The 19,135-nt window shown below is 39.4% G+C and overlaps 2 protein-coding genes and 1 pseudogene across 3 annotated transcripts in view; 1 reads left to right on the top strand and 2 right to left on the bottom strand.

The window, feature by feature from the left end:
* The window catches only part of MAPKAPK5 (MAPK activated protein kinase 5), a 36,469-nt gene that overhangs the window by 9,648 nt on the left and 7,686 nt on the right, over positions 1-19,135 (top strand). For both annotated transcript variants that reach the window (XM_060028162.1, XM_060028161.1), the window contains exons 2-9: positions 1,017-1,090; positions 1,576-1,651; positions 2,445-2,542; positions 4,010-4,118; positions 5,553-5,642; positions 6,394-6,489; positions 15,244-15,324; positions 17,804-17,991. In XM_060028162.1, coding sequence (XP_059884145.1) covers positions 1,017-1,090; positions 1,576-1,651; positions 2,445-2,542; positions 4,010-4,118; positions 5,553-5,642; positions 6,394-6,489; positions 15,244-15,324; positions 17,804-17,991 — 812 coding nt within the window. The remainder of the gene's footprint in view (positions 1-1,016; positions 1,091-1,575; positions 1,652-2,444; positions 2,543-4,009; positions 4,119-5,552; positions 5,643-6,393; positions 6,490-15,243; positions 15,325-17,803; positions 17,992-19,135) is intronic.
* Positions 12,827-14,941, bottom strand: LOC132436374 (small ribosomal subunit protein uS5 pseudogene; annotated as a pseudogene).
* The window catches only part of TMEM116 (transmembrane protein 116), a 131,352-nt gene continuing 127,125 nt past the window's right edge, over positions 14,909-19,135 (bottom strand). Inside the window, exons 11-12 of the mRNA XM_060028166.1 lie at positions 18,627-18,729; positions 14,909-15,246 (exon numbers count right to left, since the gene is read on the bottom strand). Coding sequence (XP_059884149.1) covers positions 18,640-18,729 — 90 coding nt within the window. The 3' untranslated portion in view covers positions 14,909-15,246; positions 18,627-18,639. The remainder of the gene's footprint in view (positions 15,247-18,626; positions 18,730-19,135) is intronic.

Raw genomic sequence — 19,135 nt, 5'->3', positions numbered from 1 at the left:
GAAGGCTATTCTAAACTTGTTTTATACACTTACATATTCATTGGACAGAAGCTGTTTTCATCTCTGAACTTATCCTGGTGTCTGGCACTTACTGCTCATTGAGTTTGTGTTACATGGTCAAATATTCTGTTCCTATACCTGGGAATCAAGATTCTGTTGCTAATTATAATCTATCAGATTTTCATTGCAACAAAACAATTTGATAGTCTCATGAGTTTTGGCCTAATTTCTCCAGGTCTGTAGTCGGTTTTCTGTTCTACCCGTGGAACCCTGAAAAATGAATTTTAGCCTACCACAGTTTAAGTGTATGGCTTTCTTGCCTAAAAACATATGGCAACAGAAGCTCAATATTTAGTGACTACACAGTAATTCAATAAAAACTTTAATTAATTTGTAGAGGCTGTATCTGGAACTATTGAAAGCTATTGGAATCTATTAAAACTGTGAAGAATATAGTTATACAGTGAACGTGACAATATCTTTGTACTCAAAATAGCACTTGAAAACTAGATAAATGTACTACAATATTTATTACTATTTTATTTGAACTTTTAAGTTTTAATTTATTCAGTTATTCCAATTTGATCAACTTGTTCAAGGATATAGACCTCTATATCATAGCAGCATATATCAGACCAGTCTTTCTAGAATCTCAGAAAATATATTTGACCATTTGGCAAATAAGTACTTAGTAGTGAAACATTTTGAAAGAATATCTTCTTCCCACACTCAAGAAAAAAAAAAACCACGAGTATTTACTCACATGGACCTTGCAGATGAGCTGAAGAATTTCTTTTTATCCTAAAGTTTGCCTTCTCTTGTTGGAAAGCAATGCCTAGCATAGTCCTGTAGGCGAAATGTGTAATTATAAAGCCCTACACAAAGCTCTACTTATCAGCTTCTTTCAGAAGCTGAGATGTTGAGCATTAAGGTTTTCTGTTGTCCCACCTCTGCTTAACTATTCAGCTTTTTAACTGGAGAATCATTCTCTGCCTCCTCCATTTTTATTTTAATAGGAAACCTCCATTTTAGAGGAATACAATATCAATTGGACTCAGAAGCTGGGAGCTGGAATTAGTGGTCCAGTTAGGTAAGAGACCCATGTGCAAACTATGACACAATTGTTCTCAAGAGGACCTGTTCGAAATACATCTTAAGTTAGAAGCATTAGGTTTGCCAGATTTGTGAAACAGCCTTAATTTAACAAGCAGAGGTATTTATGATAGGCTTTTTCTCATCCATTTAGAAATATATTTAAGTGACGAAGTCACATGATCTGTAACAGAATCATTTAAGATGTTGATACCATGGAGCCACTGTATGAGTCACTTGTAGCCAGCAGAGGCCATTTTGTCTTTCTTGGCCAGCATCAAGTTGATTTCACATGTCTAAGGCCTGTGAAGGGTGGGCGAGATGCCTTTCTGCCTTTCCATCTGCTAGACCTGGGGGCAAGTTTGTTCTGATGTGCCTGGATATATTTTTGATTAGAAGCACAGTTCTCAAAGAACAGCTTGCTAAATTAGTTTTCACTGTAACTTAGATAATTTCTGATTGAACTTTTTTCTCCAAATCTAGAGTCTGTGTGAAGAAATCTACCCAAGAACGGTTTGCACTGAAAATTCTTTTTGATCGTCCAAAAGCTAGAAATGAGGTATGGTCCTTTATTGCCTTGATTTGCCTAAATATTTGAAGTGCCTAAGAATTATTCTTTTTACAAGTAAGGCAGCTTCATGGAGAGAATACAGAGATTCACAAAGAATTTTATGTTCATACTTACTCTCTTTATATTCATACTTTTTGCTATTCCATGTTATCATTATAAAGCACTTCTTCATCCATCAATACCAAAAGCTGTTAGTGAAGTCTTGCTTCCTTTCAAACCACCTTTTGTTCTTTTTCAATTAATGCGATTCTTATACCCCAAAATACTCAGGTTTACTTCAGCTTTTGCTTATTGGAAAAGGTGTTTAAAGAGTGGAGATAAAATAGTATGAGGAAGGTTCTAGTGAATAGTGTATTGAAAAGATGTTGCAGGAGAACTCTGAGGATGTATTTCTAGTTTTTAATAATAGGCATTTGTTTAAAATTATTTGGATGTGGTGATGACATGTTAATAATATGCAATGAAGGACTTATTCTTTTGCTTAGAGATATATGAATAATTTCTGAAATAAGATGTATTATTTACCAAATTTTTCATTTGCTAATAGATAGGACAGTAGAAGTAAATAAACCTGTTGGCGAGGTTTTTTTCATGGAAAGAGCATTAAGGAGGTAATCTGTGTATGAAAACACTTTTTTTTTTACATCATTCCAGGTGATAAGGTTTTTTACTGTAATAGGCTCATCCACGGGCCTAGTGTGGTCAGTTTTGGGGGGAAAGTTTGGAGAGAAAATGTTGGCATCCCCTATGTACAGAAACATTTCCTCTGTTCTTCTTTAAGGTACGTCTGCACATGATGTGTGCCACACACCCAAATATAGTTCAAATCATTGAAGTGTTTGCTAACAGTGTACAGTTTCCTCATGAGTCCAGCCCCAGGTAAGACTACACAGGGTCATTATCACATGACCACCTCTCCATATGTAAGCCAAGGTGTAGTGGGGTCTTCTTTTCTTTTGTGCCCTCTTTCTCTCCCTTCCCTTCCCTCCCTCCCTGCCTGCCTCCCTCCCTTCCTCTTTCTTTTTCTTCTCTCCTTTACTTTTTAATTTGGAAATTTTCAAACATTTGTAAAAGAATCATGTAATGAATCCTTAAGTACCCATCACCCAGCCTCAACAGTTATCAACTCATTGCCAGCCGTGCTTCATCTATACCCTACCCACTCTCCTGGGCCCCCCTGAGTAATGTGGAATTAAAACAGGTTCTATTTCAAATTAGCAAAAGGAGACCAAATATTATTCTAGGCAATGTCTTAGAAGTTGATATGGCAAAAAGCCCTTATTGCTGAATCTGACATTCCTTTTAAAGGAAGAAATCAACATCATTCTTTTAGCCTCCAGATGTTTGGCAAGCTCATTGGGTGTCATTCTAAATCTTTTCCAGGGAATTCAAAGTTAAATAAGGTATGGTTTCCATTGAAGGGACTGAGATGTAAACCTATTATTCTAGCAGTGTGATAGGTACCAAGGAGAGGCATGCATAAAGTATTTTGAGCTTACAAAGGAGGAGAGCTGCCCTCTGTAGGCTAGGGAGGCGAGGTGTCTCAGAGCAGTTACGTGGGGGCGAGGACTTGAAGGGGGTGAGTAGGAGTTTTCCAGATGGAAAAAGATGGAATTTGTAAAGAAGAATGGGAAATCAAATGATTATTTCTTAAAATTGTGCTCTGTTGGTGAAAGCATTTGGATGGAAGCTGGAAGCATTTATATCAAAGAGTGGTAACCAAAATTCGGATTTTTTTTTTTCACAACATGAGAATTTTTGCTTTTATTTAGTAGCTGTGTAACCCTATCTGGCTATCTTGCTGGGCATGCTGTGGGTCATATGGAAAACTAGTGGAGTGGGGGCAGGGAGTAGAGAGGGGGAGACACACACACACACACACACACACACACACACACACACACACACACACACACACACACACACACACACACACACACACACACACACACACACACGAGAGTGAATAACCAAGACAGCCCAACTGAATGACTTGATATTCATGTCCTATACAAAGTCGTATTCTGTTTTCGATACACTTTCAGTGTAGCTTCCATAAAATGTATATACAAGTTAAGTACAGAATCTTCAAAAGGATCATTGTCTTCAAAACTAATTCTTCTGCTTTCTTTTAGCTTCTTAGAAACCTTTAGGTCAGGGATAGTCCTCATTCATAGTGCCCAGCTGGTAGTGACAAGGGATCCAACTCAAAGGGGCTTGGTAGGACTAGATTTAGGAAGTAGTAACACTTTGTAGATGAGGTATCTAGGTTAGCTACTTGATGTTTCAGTTTTGTTTTGTTTTGCTTTGTTTTTTAACTTAACAAAATCAAATGCTTTCAAACAGGGCTCGACTCTTAATTGTAATGGAGATGATGGAAGGGGGAGAGCTATTTCACAGAATCAGCCAGCACCGGCACTTTACAGAGAAGCAAGCCAGCCAAGTAACAAAGCAGGCAAGTTAACCCCGGGTACCAATCAAACTGCCAACGGTGTTGGTTAACAAGCACAATTTCATTGGGGGGAATAAAAGAAAGCTTGAAGAAAAGCTCTATTTGATCTCTCATTGCCTGCTTTGTTATGTAATTAGAAAAGATGCCTTGACAGGAGGAATGTGACCCCCTTTTATGCTTTGGTGGGGGGAGCCTGTATTCTTAAGTGGTTTTCAATTGTTTGCCTATGATAAGATTTAAATAAACTCTGGAAGGAAGGTAATCTTAACTCCTTTTTAGATTGTAGATAATCTTTAGACGTATAGCTTCCAAGCACTGTTATTGGACTTTGAGATAAAATGCTAGTGATACTACCTGAAAGACTGTATGGTGTAAAAATATGTTCTAAGGCAATTACATATAAGATACTTTATGCTTATGAGTCACCTTTCTCTCATCAGATTTTAATAGTAGTCTAAGGTCTTTGTAATTCTGGGTTATTCCTGGTTTTATGTTCTCTCTGTTTTGACATCACATTTTATTGCTAGAGGAATGATGTACGTCACAAACAATACTAGGAATCCAACTGGAAATAACCTCATGAGGAGATGAAAAAGCTAAACCCTCAAGGTTTCTCTTCAGGCCAAGCAAGCAAAGCAGAGAGAAGCAGGACACGTAGCCCAACTGGTTCTTAATGAAAAAATTCTTCCAAATTTTCTGTGAGCCTCAAGCATTTTTTGATGCCTCCTTTCTGGTAGGGAGGAACTGATATTTGGAATGCCAAGGCAATTCCATACAGAGTGTTAAAGAACAGATAAAATCTGTTCTATTTGATTTTAAAAATTATAGCTTGTATTTTTCAAATATTAGGCCTAAAGGATGAGCTCTGATAATCTTCTGTAAAACCAAACTCCTTTAAATCCACCTAAACAGGCAACATTTTCAACCAGTGGGACGGGCAGATTAGAACATCAGGTGGAAAAATCCATTCAGCTGCTTTCTGTTGTTCTTGAAAGCAGAACTTCAAGTTGGGCTCCCTGAAGAGTGCAGGTTTCCTCTGAGTCAGGCGTTAGTGCCACTGCCCTGCTAGGGGGAAGCCAGGCCCTGTGAAGACTGCCTGGCCCAGTGTTTGCTTTGCAGTACTTGTCACATCTCAGATTAATGGAAGTGCAAGTATTTCATTTTTCCCATTTCATACAGGATTTAACCATCAGTTGATTATGACAAAGAATTGTTTTACTGTTGTATTTTTTCTTTTTATTGAACAAAATACAGCTTATTTCATTTCTATTTCTTGATATCTGAAATCTTACTTAATTTCTGCTTTAAAATTGAAAACTGACCACAGTCTTAATTGACTTAGTAAGGATCATTTTTTAACATCCTGAGTTCTCTAAACCAGGGGAATTAAAGAGCTATCTTTTCTAAGATATGGTTGCTCCATTATGTCCTTTCCAGATAGCTTTGGCTCTACAGCACTGTCACTTGTTAAACATCGCACACAGAGACCTCAAGCCTGAAAATCTGCTCTTCAAGGATAACTCTTTGGTGAGATGACTTGCCCTTCTGTATTTTAGTGCTGCTACTCTCAGTATAGTTCAGGAACAGTGTGTAGGTGTGTATATGTTTGGAGTGCTCTGAATCCATGGTGAAGAGGCTTTAGGCCAAAGCGCTGCAAGCAGCTTACTTTTCCCATATCTGTTTCCTTGCTAGAGGCTCAGAGAAATTGTACCATACCCCTGGCATCGATCATTTTGGATGACACTGATGTGTGTTTGTACATAAGGACTTTAGATTTTGGATATTATTTGGAAGGACTTTGGGAAGGGGCAGGAATCTATATGCTGTTATATGTTACCTTGGAACTTAGTGGTTGTGTTCAGTGTTAACCCTCATAAGGTGTGTTTTCCTCTCCAGCTCCAATCCATGCCCCATGCACTGTGTCCCACCAGATAACTTACTCTGGCTATCATGAAGCTGATGTTGAGGGTGAAGCAGCACCCTAGATTGATGAGAGATAATGGGCCAATAGAGTCAGGAAGCATCTTGATTTTAGTGCTGCCTTTACAAGTTATAAAACAGGGATAATTGTGAGTGGGTAGAAATTCCTTACTTCTGTATTACTAAGAACAGTTTCTAAATATGAATCATTGTCTCCAGAGCTGAGGACATGCTACTCATAGGTTCAGGTCTCAGCTAGAAACTCCTGAGAGCTTAAGGTAACATGTCTTGCACCTGCATTTTCCTTTAACGTTTTCTGAGAACTCTGGAGCAGTGACTCCCATTTGTTTTATTTCAGGATGCCCCAGTGAAGTTGTGTGACTTTGGATTTGCCAAAATTGACCAAGGTGACTTGATGACACCTCAGTTCACCCCATATTATGTAGCACCTCAGGTAAGCATGTGCTGTTTCTTCCGTAGGATGTGTCACCAAGCTGCCTGTAGACTCACGTTTCTTCCATTCCACAGCATGAGTGGGTATATATTACAAATGGAAGGAGGAGGACTCAGCTTCACAAACCTATAGGCTGCTTAATTTGGTGCAGGCATTTTATTCTTTTAAAAGCAGCCTTATTGAGGTATGATTAATATACAATAAAATACTTCTACATTAAGTGTAGTTTGATGAGTTTTGACAAATGGATACTCCTGCGTGAACATCACCAAAGTCAAAATACAAAACATTTCCATCACTTCAAAAACTGTCTTGTGTGCCTTTGCAGTCATTCTGCTCCCAACTTAATCCCCTTAATTAAAACTACTGATCTACTTTGTCATTATTGGTTAGTTTTGCCTGTTGTAGAATTTCATAAAAATGGAATTTTGTACCTTTTGTGTTTCACTTCTTTGGCTCAGCATGTTTTTCAGATCCATCCATGTTTCTGTGTGTATCAGTAATTAGTTCCTTTTTATTGCTAAGTAGTATTCCATCATATGACCAAGCCACATTTGTTTATCCATTCACTGACTGATGGCCATTTGGGGTTGTTTCCTATTTTTCACCATTAGGAATAAAGTTGCTAGGAACATTCATTTATGAGTTTTGGGGGACATACCCCTACCTTTAGGTAAAATCTTTTTCCAAAATGGTTGTATGCACCACTAATGTAATGTAAATGTTCCAGTTTCTTCACATTCTTATCACCAACTTATGTTTGTTAGTGTTTATAATCTTGGTCATTCTGGTAGGTATGTTCGTGTTATTTCGTTATGGATTTAATTATAGCATTTTCCTGATGGCTACTGTTGTTGAATATTTTTTCATGTGTATACTGGCTGTTCTATTGTGAAATATGGGTACAACATTCTGTTGTGTAGTATGGGTACAAATCTTTTGCCCTTTTTGTGTTGTTTTATAAATGAGATATAAGAATTTTTTAAATTATATTCTGGATACAAGTTCTTTGTCATATATATGTATTAATATTTTACTGCTGCTGTAACAAATTGCCACAAACTTAGTAACTTAAAACAGCACACATTTATTACCTTACAGTTTTGGAGGTCAGAAGTCTGAAATGGTTCAGGATGTCAGCAGGACTGTGTTCCTTTTGGAGGCTCTAGGGGAGAATCCATTCCCTTGCCTTTTCAGCTTCTGAGGCTACCTGCATTCTTTGGCTTGTGGCCTCTTTTTTTTTTTTTTTTTTTTGCGGTACGCGGGCCTCTCACTGCTGTGGCCTCTCCCATTGCGGAGCACAGGCTCCGGACGCGCAGGCTCAGCGGTCATGGCTCACGGGCCCAGCTGCTCCACGGCACGCGGCATTCCCCCAGACAGGGGCACGAACCCGTGTCCCCTGCATTGGCAGGCGGACTCTCAACCACTGCGCCACCAGGGAAGCCCTGACTTGTGGCCTCTTCCTCCATTTTCAAAGACAGCAGTGTAGGTAGCATCTTCCAGTCTCTCTGACTCTGACCGAGGATAATTGGTCAGATTATCCTGGGTAATCCAGGATAATCCCCCATCTCAAGATCCTTAATTTAATCAAATCTTAGAAGTCCCTTTTGCTATGTAAGGTAACATATTCATAGATTCCAGGGATTAGGACAGGACTTCTTTGGGAGGCCATTATCCTGCCTACAACATATGTATTATGAATATTTCTCTCAGTCTGTGGCTTGCATTTCAGTTTTCTTTTTTTTTTTTTGGCCGTGCCACATGGCATGTGGGATCTTAGTTCCCTGATCAGGGGTCGAACCCATGCCCCCTGCATTGGAAGCACAGAGTCTTAGCCACTGGACCGCCAGGGAAGTCCCCATCACTTTTCTTAATGATCTTTTGAATAGTAGAAGTTTTAAATATTGACCAAGTCCAATTCACCAATTTTTTTTTCAATGGTTAGTGCTGTTTGTTCCTAAGAAGTCTTTCCATATCCATGGAGATGAAGATTTTCTCATGTTTTCTTATTAAAGGTTATAGTTTTAGCTTTTACATTTTAGACTGTGATCCATTTGAGGTGTGTGTGTGTGTGTGTGTGTGTGTGTGTGTATAAAGGGTCAAGCTTTTTTTCCCTTATGAATGTCGTTTCCATATCACTTGTTGAAAAGACTATCCTTGCCTCATTGAATTACCTTACAGTTTTGTCGAATTGAATTATTTTGCAGTTTTGTCGAAAATCAATTGACCATATATGTGTTGGTCTATTCTAGGCTCTATTCTGTTTATTTGATACATACGTCTATATATCATCTGGATCACTGTAGCTTTATATTAAGTCTTGACCTATATTAAGTCTTGACCTCAGATAGTGTAATAAGTCCTTCAAATGTATTCTTTTTCAAAATTGTTTTCACTATTCTGGATCCTTTGCATTTCTCTGTAAATTTTAGAATTCAATTCTCTATGACAGAAAAGCCTCCTGGGATTTGATTTGAATTGTATTTAATCTATAGATGAATTTGGAGAGAATTGACATCTTAACAATATAAAGTCTTCTATTTAATGAACGTGGTATATCTTTTTTTTTTTTTTTTTTCTGTATGCCGGCCTCTCACTGTTGTGGCCTCTCCCGTTGCGGAGCACAGGCTCCGGACGTGCAGGCTCAGCGGCCATGTCTCATGGGCCCAGCCGCTCCGCGGCATGTGGGATCCTCTCAGACCGGGGCACGAACCCGTGTCCCCTGCATCGGCAGGCGGACTCTCAACCACTGTGCCACCAGGGAAGCCCAAACAGTATATCTTTCCATTTATTTAGGTCTTTCATTTTTCTCAGAAACATTTATATTTCTTAGTGTATAGGTTTTATACCTATTTTCTTAAATTTTTTCCTATATTTTATGTTTATGGAAATTATTGGAAATGATATTTTTAAAAATTTCATTTTCCAATTGTTTGTTTATAGTTTGTAGAGAAATAAATGATTTTTGATCCCTTGAATCCTGGGATCTTGCCTAAATCGCTTATTAATTCTGGTAGATTTTTTTAATAGATTTATTAAGATTTTCTACATACAGAGTCATGTCATCTGTGAATAAAGATAGTTTTACTTTGTTCTTTCCAGTATGTTTGCCTTTTATTTCTTTTCCTTCCCTTATTGTGTTGGCTAGAACTACCAGTTGAATATAAGTGATGAGAGCAGACATCCTTGCCTTGTTCCTGATCTTACAGAAAAAATGTTCAGTCTTTCACCATTAAGTATGATATTAACTGTTATGTTTTTTGTAGATGTCCTTTATCAGGTTGAGGAAGTTTCCTTCTGTTCCTAGTTTACTGAAAGGGAATGTGTTAAATTTTACCCAGTGCTTTTTCTGCATCTATTGAACTGATGATATATTTTTTCTTCTTTATTTTGTTAATATGATGAATTAATTGATTTTCAGGCATTATACCAATCTTACATTCCTAAGGTAAAACTCAGTCATGATGATTGATTTGTTTTGCTAATATTTTGTTAAGGATTTTGTGTTTTTTAACAAAAGGGATATTGGTCCATAATCCTTTCTCATAATGTCTTTGCCTTGTTTCAAGGTATCAGGGTAATAATGCTGACATCATACTATTAGTTGGGAAATGTGTCTTCCTCCTTTATTTTCTGAAACAGTTTGTGTAAGATTGGTATTTTGGAGTTTTCATTGTGGATTTTTAATGATGTAATCAATTTAAAAATAGGTATAGGTCTATTGAATTTTTATATTTCTTCTTGAGCCAGTTTTAGTAATTTGTGTCTTTAAGAAATTTGACTGTTTTTTAATTTATTGGCATAAAATTATGATAATCCCTTATTAACCTTTTAAATCTTTGTAGGATCTGTAGAGATGGAGGTGGAAGTCTAGAAGTTGGCTTGCTGCTTCTGCAGTTAGTCCTTTAGTATGGGAGTAGGGAATTGAGTCAGTCTACTTAGGAGTTGAGCTTAGTGTGAGCTCTGTTGTTGCTATTGTTATTTTTACTGTGTCACTGGCTTGAGATTCCTCTCTTGTTACCTTGTGCTTAGGGTGGGGTTTGGGGTGCCACAGGTTTGTGTGTTTTTTTGTGTTTCTTCTCCATCTTTATCTTTGGCATTGGCTGTGTGCCTCTGCCTCAGAGGGGCTTTTGCTTCACAGTCTTTTTCTGCCACTAACAGTGGACTGCTGTTACTTATTACTTGGTGCTTGCTAGCCTGATGGAGGGTGATGGCAACGATGGGTGGAGAGGTATCTCTTTTCTGAACCAGCCTCAGTCTTGGTCAGGTCCTGTTTTCTTGGTTCTTACCATGGTTCGTTTATCCACTCATCTATTGATGGACATATACATATATATATAGCTGGTGCTTATTCTTTCCGAGATTTGTTTTATATAAGCCTTCTTTAAAAAAATTTTTTTATTGAGATGTAATTGATACATGATAAACTATACATATTTAACTTGCACAATTTATAAGTTTTGACATACACACACACTCATTAAACCATCACCACAGTCAAGGTAGTGAACATATTTGTCACCCCCCAAAATTTTACTGTGCCCCTTGAAATCCTTCCCTGCCTCTCTATTTTTCCCTTCATTGCCAGGCAGCAGTTGATCTGCTTTCTGTCATTATAGATTAGTTTGCATTTTCTGTAGATTTATATATAAAGTAGCACATCGTATGGTATTTTCTTTTGGGGGGGGTTTCTTTCACTCAGCAAAATTACGTTTAAGATTTATCCATGTTATTGCATGTATCAATAGTTCTTTCGTTTTTACTGCTGGGAAGTATTCCACTATGTGGATATACCATGGTTCGTTTATCCACTCATCTATTGATGGACATCTGGGTTGTTTTCAGTTTTTGGCTGTTAAAAATAAACGTGTTACAAACATTTTTGCACAGGTTTTTGGATGGACATTCATTTCCTTTTCTCTTTGGTAAATACCTAGAGTGGAATGGCTAGATCATGTGGTAGATGTATTTAACTTACTTAGAAACTGCCAAGTTGTTTTCCAAAGTGGTGTTCAATTTTACATTCCCATCAGCAGTGTATGAAAGTTTCAGGTCCTCCACATTCCTACTAGCATTTGGTATGGACAGTCTTTTTATTTTTTATTTATTTATGTATTTTAATTTTTTTTAATATTTATTTATTTGGTTGCGCTGGGTCTTAGTTGCAGCAGGTAGGGTTCTTAGTTGTGGCTCATGGGCTCCTTAGTTGAGGCTCGCCAGCTTCTTAGTTGTGACACGTGGGTTCCTTAGTTGAGGCAGGCAGGCTCCTTAGTTGTGGCTCGAGGGCTCCTTAGTTGCAGCTTGCTGGCTCTTTAGTTGCAGCACATGGGCTCCTTAGTTGCAGCATTCATGTGGGATCTAGTTCCCTAACCAGGAATCAAACCCGGGCCCCCTGCATTGGGAGCATGGAGCCTTAACCACTGTGCCACCAGGGAAGTCCCCTGGACAGTCTTTTTAGCCATTTTAGTGACTGTGTAGCAGTATTTCATTGTGGTTTCAATTTGCATTTCCCTAATAACTAATGATGTTGAGCATCCATGGTGCTTCTTTGCTGTCTGTATATTTTCTTTGGTGAAGTATCGGATCAGATCTTTTCCCCATATTTTAAATTGGATTGTTTATTTTCTTATTGCTGAATTTTACAGTTTTTTAAATATGTTTTGGATATAAGTCATTTATCAGATATATGCTTTGGAAAGATTTTCTTCCAGTCTGTGGCTTATCTTTCATTCTCTTAACAGTGTCTTTTTCTTTTCTTTTTTTAAAAATTGAAGCATAGTTGATTTACAGTGTTTCAGGTGTACAGCAAAGTGATTCAGTTGCACACATGCACACACACACATGTATATATACTTTTTCAGATTCTTTTCCATTATAGGTTATTTCAAGACATTGAATATAGTTCCCTGTGCTATACAATAGGTCCTTGTTGTTTATCTATTTTATATATAGTAGTGGGTATCTGTTAATCCCAAATTCCCAATTTATCTCTCCCCCACTTTCCTCTTTGATAACCATAAGTTAGTTTTCTAAGTCTGTGAGTCTGTTTCTCTTTTGTGAATGAGTTCATTTGTATCACTTTTTTAGATTCCACATATAAGTGATATCACATGATATTTGTCTTTCTCTGTCTGACTTCACTTAGTATGATAATCTCTAGGTCCATCCATGTTGCTGCAAATGGCATTACTTCATTCTTTTTTATGGCTGAGTAATATTCCAGTGTGTGTGTGTGTGTGTGTGTGTGTGTGTGTGTGTGTGTGTGTGTGTGTGTGTGTGTGTCTATTACACCGTCTTTATCCATTCCTCTATCGATGGACATTTAAGTTGTTTCCATGTCTTGCCTATTGTAAATAGTGCTACTGTGAACATTGGGTGGCATATATCTTTTCAAATTAGTGTTTTCATCTTTTCTGGATATACGCCCAGGAGTGGGATCACTGGATCATATGGTAACTCTATTTGTAGTTTTTTAAGGAGCCTACATACTATTTTCCATAGTGGCTGCACCAATTTACTTTCCCACCAACAGTGTAGGAGGGTTCCCTTTGCTCCACACCCTCTCCAGCATTTATTATTTGTAGATTTTTAAAAAATATTTATTTATTTGGTTGTGCTGGGTCTTAGTTGCAGCAGGTGGGATCCTTAGTTGTAGCTCACCAGCTCCTTAGTTGCAGCTTGCAGGCTCCTTAGTTGCAGCACTTGGGCTTTTTAGTTGCAGCAGGTGGGCTCCTTAGTTGTGGCATATGAACTCTTCGTTGCGGCATGCAAATGGGATCTAGTTCCCTGAGCAGAGATCAAACCTGGGCCCCCTGCATTGGGAGCGTGCAGTCTTAACCACGGTGCCACCAGGGAAGTCCCTATTTGTAGACTTTTTGAGGATGGCCATTCTGACTGGTGTGAGGTGGTAACAACATCTTCTGAAGAGCAAAAGATTTTAATTTTGGTGTGAAGGCCAATTTGTTAATTTTAAAAAAAAATTTTATGGACTCTGCTTTTGGTTTTCTATCCAAGAAATCTGTCTTAACTCAAGACCACAAAGATTTTATGCTACAAGTTTTATAATTTTAGGCTTTACATTTGGGTCTGTGATCCATTTTGAGTTAATTTTTGTATAATGTGTGAGGTATGGATCCAAGTTCATTTTTTAGCATTTGGATATCTAGTTGTTCCAGTACCATTTGTTGAAAAACTATCTTTTCTCTACTGCATTGCTTCTGAGCCTTTGTCAAAAATCAGTCGAATGTATATGTGTGGGTTTATTTTTGGATTTTCCACTCTGTTCCATTGATCTCTTTGTCTGTCTTTACACTAATACCATACCGTTTTGATTATTGACACTTTTTAATAATTTTTGAGATAAGGTAGTTTTAGCCCTCCAACTTTGTTCTTCTTTTTCATAGTTGTTTTGGCTATTCAAATTTCTTTGCATTTCCATATGAACTTTAGAATTGGCTGTTTACTTCTACAAAAAAGCATGCTGGGATTTTGACTAGGGTTGTTTTAAACGTATAGTTCAGTATGGGATCACTGACATCATAACAATATTGAGCCCTCTGACCCATAAGCCAGCTGTATTTTTGTCTTTGGTTTTGCTCAGCAATATTTGTATAGTTTTCATGTACAGGTCTTTCACATGTCTTTTTAGATTTATTCTTAATTTTTTTTTTTTTTTTTTTTTGCGGTACGCGGGCCTCTCACTGTTGTGGCCTCTCCCGTTGCGGAGCACAGGCTCTGGACGCGCAGGCTCAGTGGCCATGGCTCACAGGCCCAGCCGCTCCGCGGCATGTGGGATCTTCCCAGACTGGGGCACAAACCCCTGTCCCCTGCATCGGCAGGCGGACTCTCAACCACTGCGCCACCAGGGAAGCCCAATTCTTAAATTTTTATGCTCTCATAAGTGGTATTTTCTTTTTCAGTTTTAATTAATTCACTTTATTATTCTTGTGTGAAAACACAAGCCTTGTGCAACACAAGATGGTCAATGAATTGCTTATAGGGAGCCTTGGTGAGCACAGTCCCCTTCGAGAGGTCAGGTGTAAGATAGCTGTAGGTCTTAGAGGTGGCATCGAAGGTGGCCTTGGTAAAGTTGCCCAACGAGCCTGTGCAGCCGCTGACCAAGGGGTAACAGTTTTCAGTGCCTGCTGTCAGCAGCAGCTTTGTGGCCACGAAGACCAAGACACTAGCAGTGGATCTGGGTGCAAGGATGAAGCATACCAGCAGAGAGCTGCAGTATCCTGCCACCTTCAAGGAACTGTATGGGGTTTGCCAATCTTGTGTTTCCAGGAGTCCTATTACCCATGACAGCGGAGTGGTTGGCCAGGAGGATGGCCCTGTGGATGGCAGTGGTTACCTCCTTGGAGCACTTAACACCCAGACCCATGTGACTATTACAGTCCCTCATGGCAACAAATACCTCGAACCTGAACTGCTGGCCAGCACCATTCTGCTTTCACTGCTTTCAAAGGCATAAGGGACTCCCCTAGGGAAAAGTAACCTCAGATCGAGAGGAAGAAGAGATAAATTCTCCTTCAGGGACTTAATCTTCATGTCCTTGACCTCGGCAAACACTGATAATAAATTGCTGATTCCAAGAAAGAAAAAAGTTTTTGAAAGTATTTATGTAGAGTTTTTTCAGTTGTTGATTGTTGACTGCCAGTGACTACCCTCTTCAGCCTTCCAGCAGTCTGTCTCAAGCTGCAGGTCGCTGGTGTGATTTTCAGTAAACTGTCCCCTTTGGTGTAACTCTGACAGGTACTGGAGGCACAGAGAAGGCATCAGAAGGAGAAATCTGGCATCATACCTACCTCGCCAACACCCTACACTTATAACAAGGTAGGAGAGGAGACACTAATCTTTACCCCTTGGGTGTAGCCCCTCTTCTCCTATGAGGTGTTTGTGGCCCTCTGGGAAGGTGGCAAATTCCATTCTTATCCCTTAATATTGCTGCCCAAGAGGCTGAAAGCAGCCACATATGCAGAAGAGTGGAATTCAAGTATTTGTCTGATGAAATAAGATTCATACCAGTTTAGGTTTTGCAGCAGGAACCAAAGGCTATGGTCACCTGGAGGTTATTTATTTGGCTAGCTGTACAGTCCACTGATCACATTTAAAGATATGTTTGTCTTGCTTTTTTGAGGTGGAGGCCATTTCAGAGAATATTATTTGTCCATTTATGGTGCCATTCTTTCTAACCCCATAAAATACCCAACTTAGAACAGTGTCTAGTACACATAGCAAGTGCTCCCAAATGTTACCTGGTACTTCACAGTTCTTAATCAGTAGCCTACACATCAATCTTCTCTGTTCTAAAGTATGAGAGGTTTAGGGCCTCTTGAAACAGGTCCTAGAGGTCCTGGAGTCACTGAGTAGATCAGAAAAAAATGATGCTGCTTGGGGACTCCAGGTGATATAGATGGTAGAGAGGGAGCTGAGGATGGTAGAAAGGCAGGCCAGCTCTTCCCGGTCCCACACCTTTAGAGGGCCCCACATATTCCTAATGCATGTGCGTGCACACATGCAGGCATACATATTGAAGAACACACAGGCTTCTGTGGCACTCAGGACCCTCCACTTGCATTGGCACTGGCACTGGCACAGCATGACCAGAACGCTAAACAACTACTTTCATGATTAACACTGTTCAGTCCCCAAGTAAGAACTGCTCCACATCATCTTGATCTACTTGCAAAACTGTAGGCAGCTGTGCCCTTATATAGTGAAGGTTGGAAGTGAGGGCTGTGCTGATTATAGTCAGTCAGAAACTGCTTCCTGCTTCCCAATGCAGACAGGAATTGAGTGGTAGAAGCACTTAGCTAACAGAGATATTAATTTACCTGATACGGTCTTCTCGTCATGAATACAATGGATTCTTGTGTGATACATTATTTCCCAGTACTATTTTTTTCTCCTCTTCCTGTTCCATTTTGTGAATCTAGTGGTGTTTGTGAATTAGCATGGCATTCATAAAATTTACACTCCACAGATGAGTAGTATATTGAAATAAGTTCATATTACTTTTGAATGTGTATATATGTTGGTCTAGTTATAATCTTTATATTGGCAACTAAGTGAACACTGACTGCTACATTTACAAATAATTTTTTAAATAAAAATAATGTAAAAAGATGTAGTTAAAATTTCAAAAGTTAAATAAATACATCAACGTTAATTAAAAAGAAAAAGAGGCAGTAAGCCAGGTGACTTGCTGTGACTCCACCACCATTCAGCTGTATGATGTTGGTTGGTGCACTTAGTTTCACTCTTGACAGATGACCTTAGAGATGACAAGATCTCTGTAGTATCAGTTTCCTCATGTGAACTATTTTTTAAGATTTCTCTCCACCTCTATAATTTTATAAGTATGTTCTACAGCATGGGTCATGTCATCTATAAATGTCTACTAGTATGATGCCAAGACATGGCTGAGAGTACCTGAGACACCTCATTTTCCAGGCTTCACTCAGAGCAGCGCACAGCTGTGGTGTGAGGAGCGTGTGGCCACAGTGGCAGGTTCCCTGGGCTGCCTTTCTCAGGTGGACACTGCTTTTGTCCTGCAATTCAGGAGGACAAGCCTCTGTGTTGAAGCCTCTGAGGACCCAGTTTCCGAGGCAGGTAGAGCTACGTTTAATTAAAATAGGAGTCCTTTATTAATAAGCATGCTGTGACTACAGGCCATGAAATCACCTTAATATCTACAGACATGGTAGTTGGTGGCAGTTTTGTTTCGTTCAGAATATCTTCCCCAAGAATGGTCTTGCAAATGGGCACAGTGAGTCCTTCATGGCCAAAGGATTGCTTTTAGCCTCCTGTTTTTCCCTGCAGTGCCTATCCCTAATCTTTGTCAGACTGCTTTGGGCCTTTATAAAATGACTTGTGCTGTTTTATAGAGTCAGCCCACCTGTGTCCTAGCTGCTTTGTTCCTGCACCCTCAGCCCTGCCCAGGTGGACAGAGTAAATGTTTCACAACCAGCTGGCTTATATCTACCACTTTTCTGGCTGGGGACAAAGTATCCTACATCTGTACCCAATAATCAGGTAGCAGCTTGGGCCTAAGCAGTGAGAATAAGTGACTATTTTACCCCAGACTGGCCTTGTATATATGGTGTGCACATATGTAGTGTTGGTAGCACGTAACAAATAAGGAGAGAATGGTTAATTCTCTTAAGACTTCCTGAAGCTTTTACAGTCTCTGTGAAGTGATTCTCGGAGATATCAGCCTGTGTATATCAGGGGCTGTTTCTGGGTCAGTCCTAGGGACTTTATTTTAGAGCTGTGCCTCTGCTGTGAGTGACCATGTTCTTTTTGCTTTCAGAGCTGTGACTTGTGGTCCCTAGGGGTGATTATCTACGTGATGTTGTGCGGATACCCTCCTTTTTACTCCAGACACCACAGCCGGACTATCCCAAAGGATATGCGGAGAAAGATCATGACAGGCAGTTTTGAGTTCCCAGAGGAAGAGTGGAGCCAGATCTCAGAGATGGCCAAAGATGTTGTGAGGAAGTGAGTCCCCAGGCCACTGCGGGGGGAGGCCAGGGAGGCCTTAAAAGTGGTGGAACACAAAGGAATGTTGGGTAAAGGAAAGTCATTTGTTTCCCAGGCATACTCCTTCTCATTTTAGCATCACAGAAAATTTTCCCTGGAGCCTGAGATGAGAGTTCTCAGTGTCCACACCTTGGTGAAATTGGAGCTTTGCTCCCTCCTGTTGCACTCCTAGAATTTGTCCTTAGGGTTGAATCCAGGTCCCTTGGTAGCCATTGTATCTGTGAGCATTAATTTAGGACCTTAAATGGTAACCCCCCTGGTGTACCCTTCCTGCACGGAGGTTGGTCATTTGGGACAGACATGATTCCAGGAACTGAACTGGGGTGCTAAAATGACCATGATGCTTTTGGCTTTTCATTCCTTAGCTGCTGTGGGAGTGTGTGATTGGTTGTGCAGGGCCTGGACCCCACCTCCTGCCCTTCCTACTGCTAGTTGGTTGCTCTGGTGTATATTAAGATGGAAAGATTTAGAAGAATTAGGGGTAGTGAATGGATGATGGAGACTTGACATTCAGAGTCCTTTGGAGAAATTAGCTAGAGCACTAAGAAAGAAGTCAGACCTAAATATGAGGTGTCTTTGCTTTTTCTACCCACCTGTGTCAGAGGCTTAGCTGACTGGAGCTTGGATGCTGTTCTGGTATCCTACTGCTTGTTCTTCACTGAGTAACTTTTCCTCTTTTGGTTTCAGTTTCTTCATCTGTAATGCGATAAAGATAAGCATTAAAAGGGCAGTACCTGGGAACTGTCTCCTAACAGTACAGCTGTTTCTGTATGGAGATTACTCTCTTTCAGAAGTGAGCTTGTTCTGTTGGTGTTAGGTATTTATGTATTCAAAAAGGGACTAGTTTCTAAAATATACAGGTGAAAGTTTTTTAGGAGGGTGGAGGCAATGTTTAAATCATCATTTGTCTTCCTATGCTCTTTCCCTGCTGTATTCTCAGTTACTTAACCAAAATATCAGTATCCTCTAATTGGTTCTTTGGAGTTCTGTAGAATATATTTCCTCTCCCTAGAGCAACATTGATTATCTTCTTTCAGCATTGAGATTCTTTTCTAAATAATCCTTTCTTTAGAATCTGTGTTTGTTCACAATGATCCAAAAG

This window comes from Delphinus delphis, chromosome 13, assembly GCF_949987515.2.
Source record: "Delphinus delphis chromosome 13, mDelDel1.2, whole genome shotgun sequence".
NCBI lineage: Eukaryota > Metazoa > Chordata > Mammalia > Artiodactyla > Delphinidae > Delphinus > Delphinus delphis.
The sequence above is the reverse complement of the archived record's forward strand: the minus strand, read 5'-3'. Positions and strand labels throughout refer to the sequence as shown.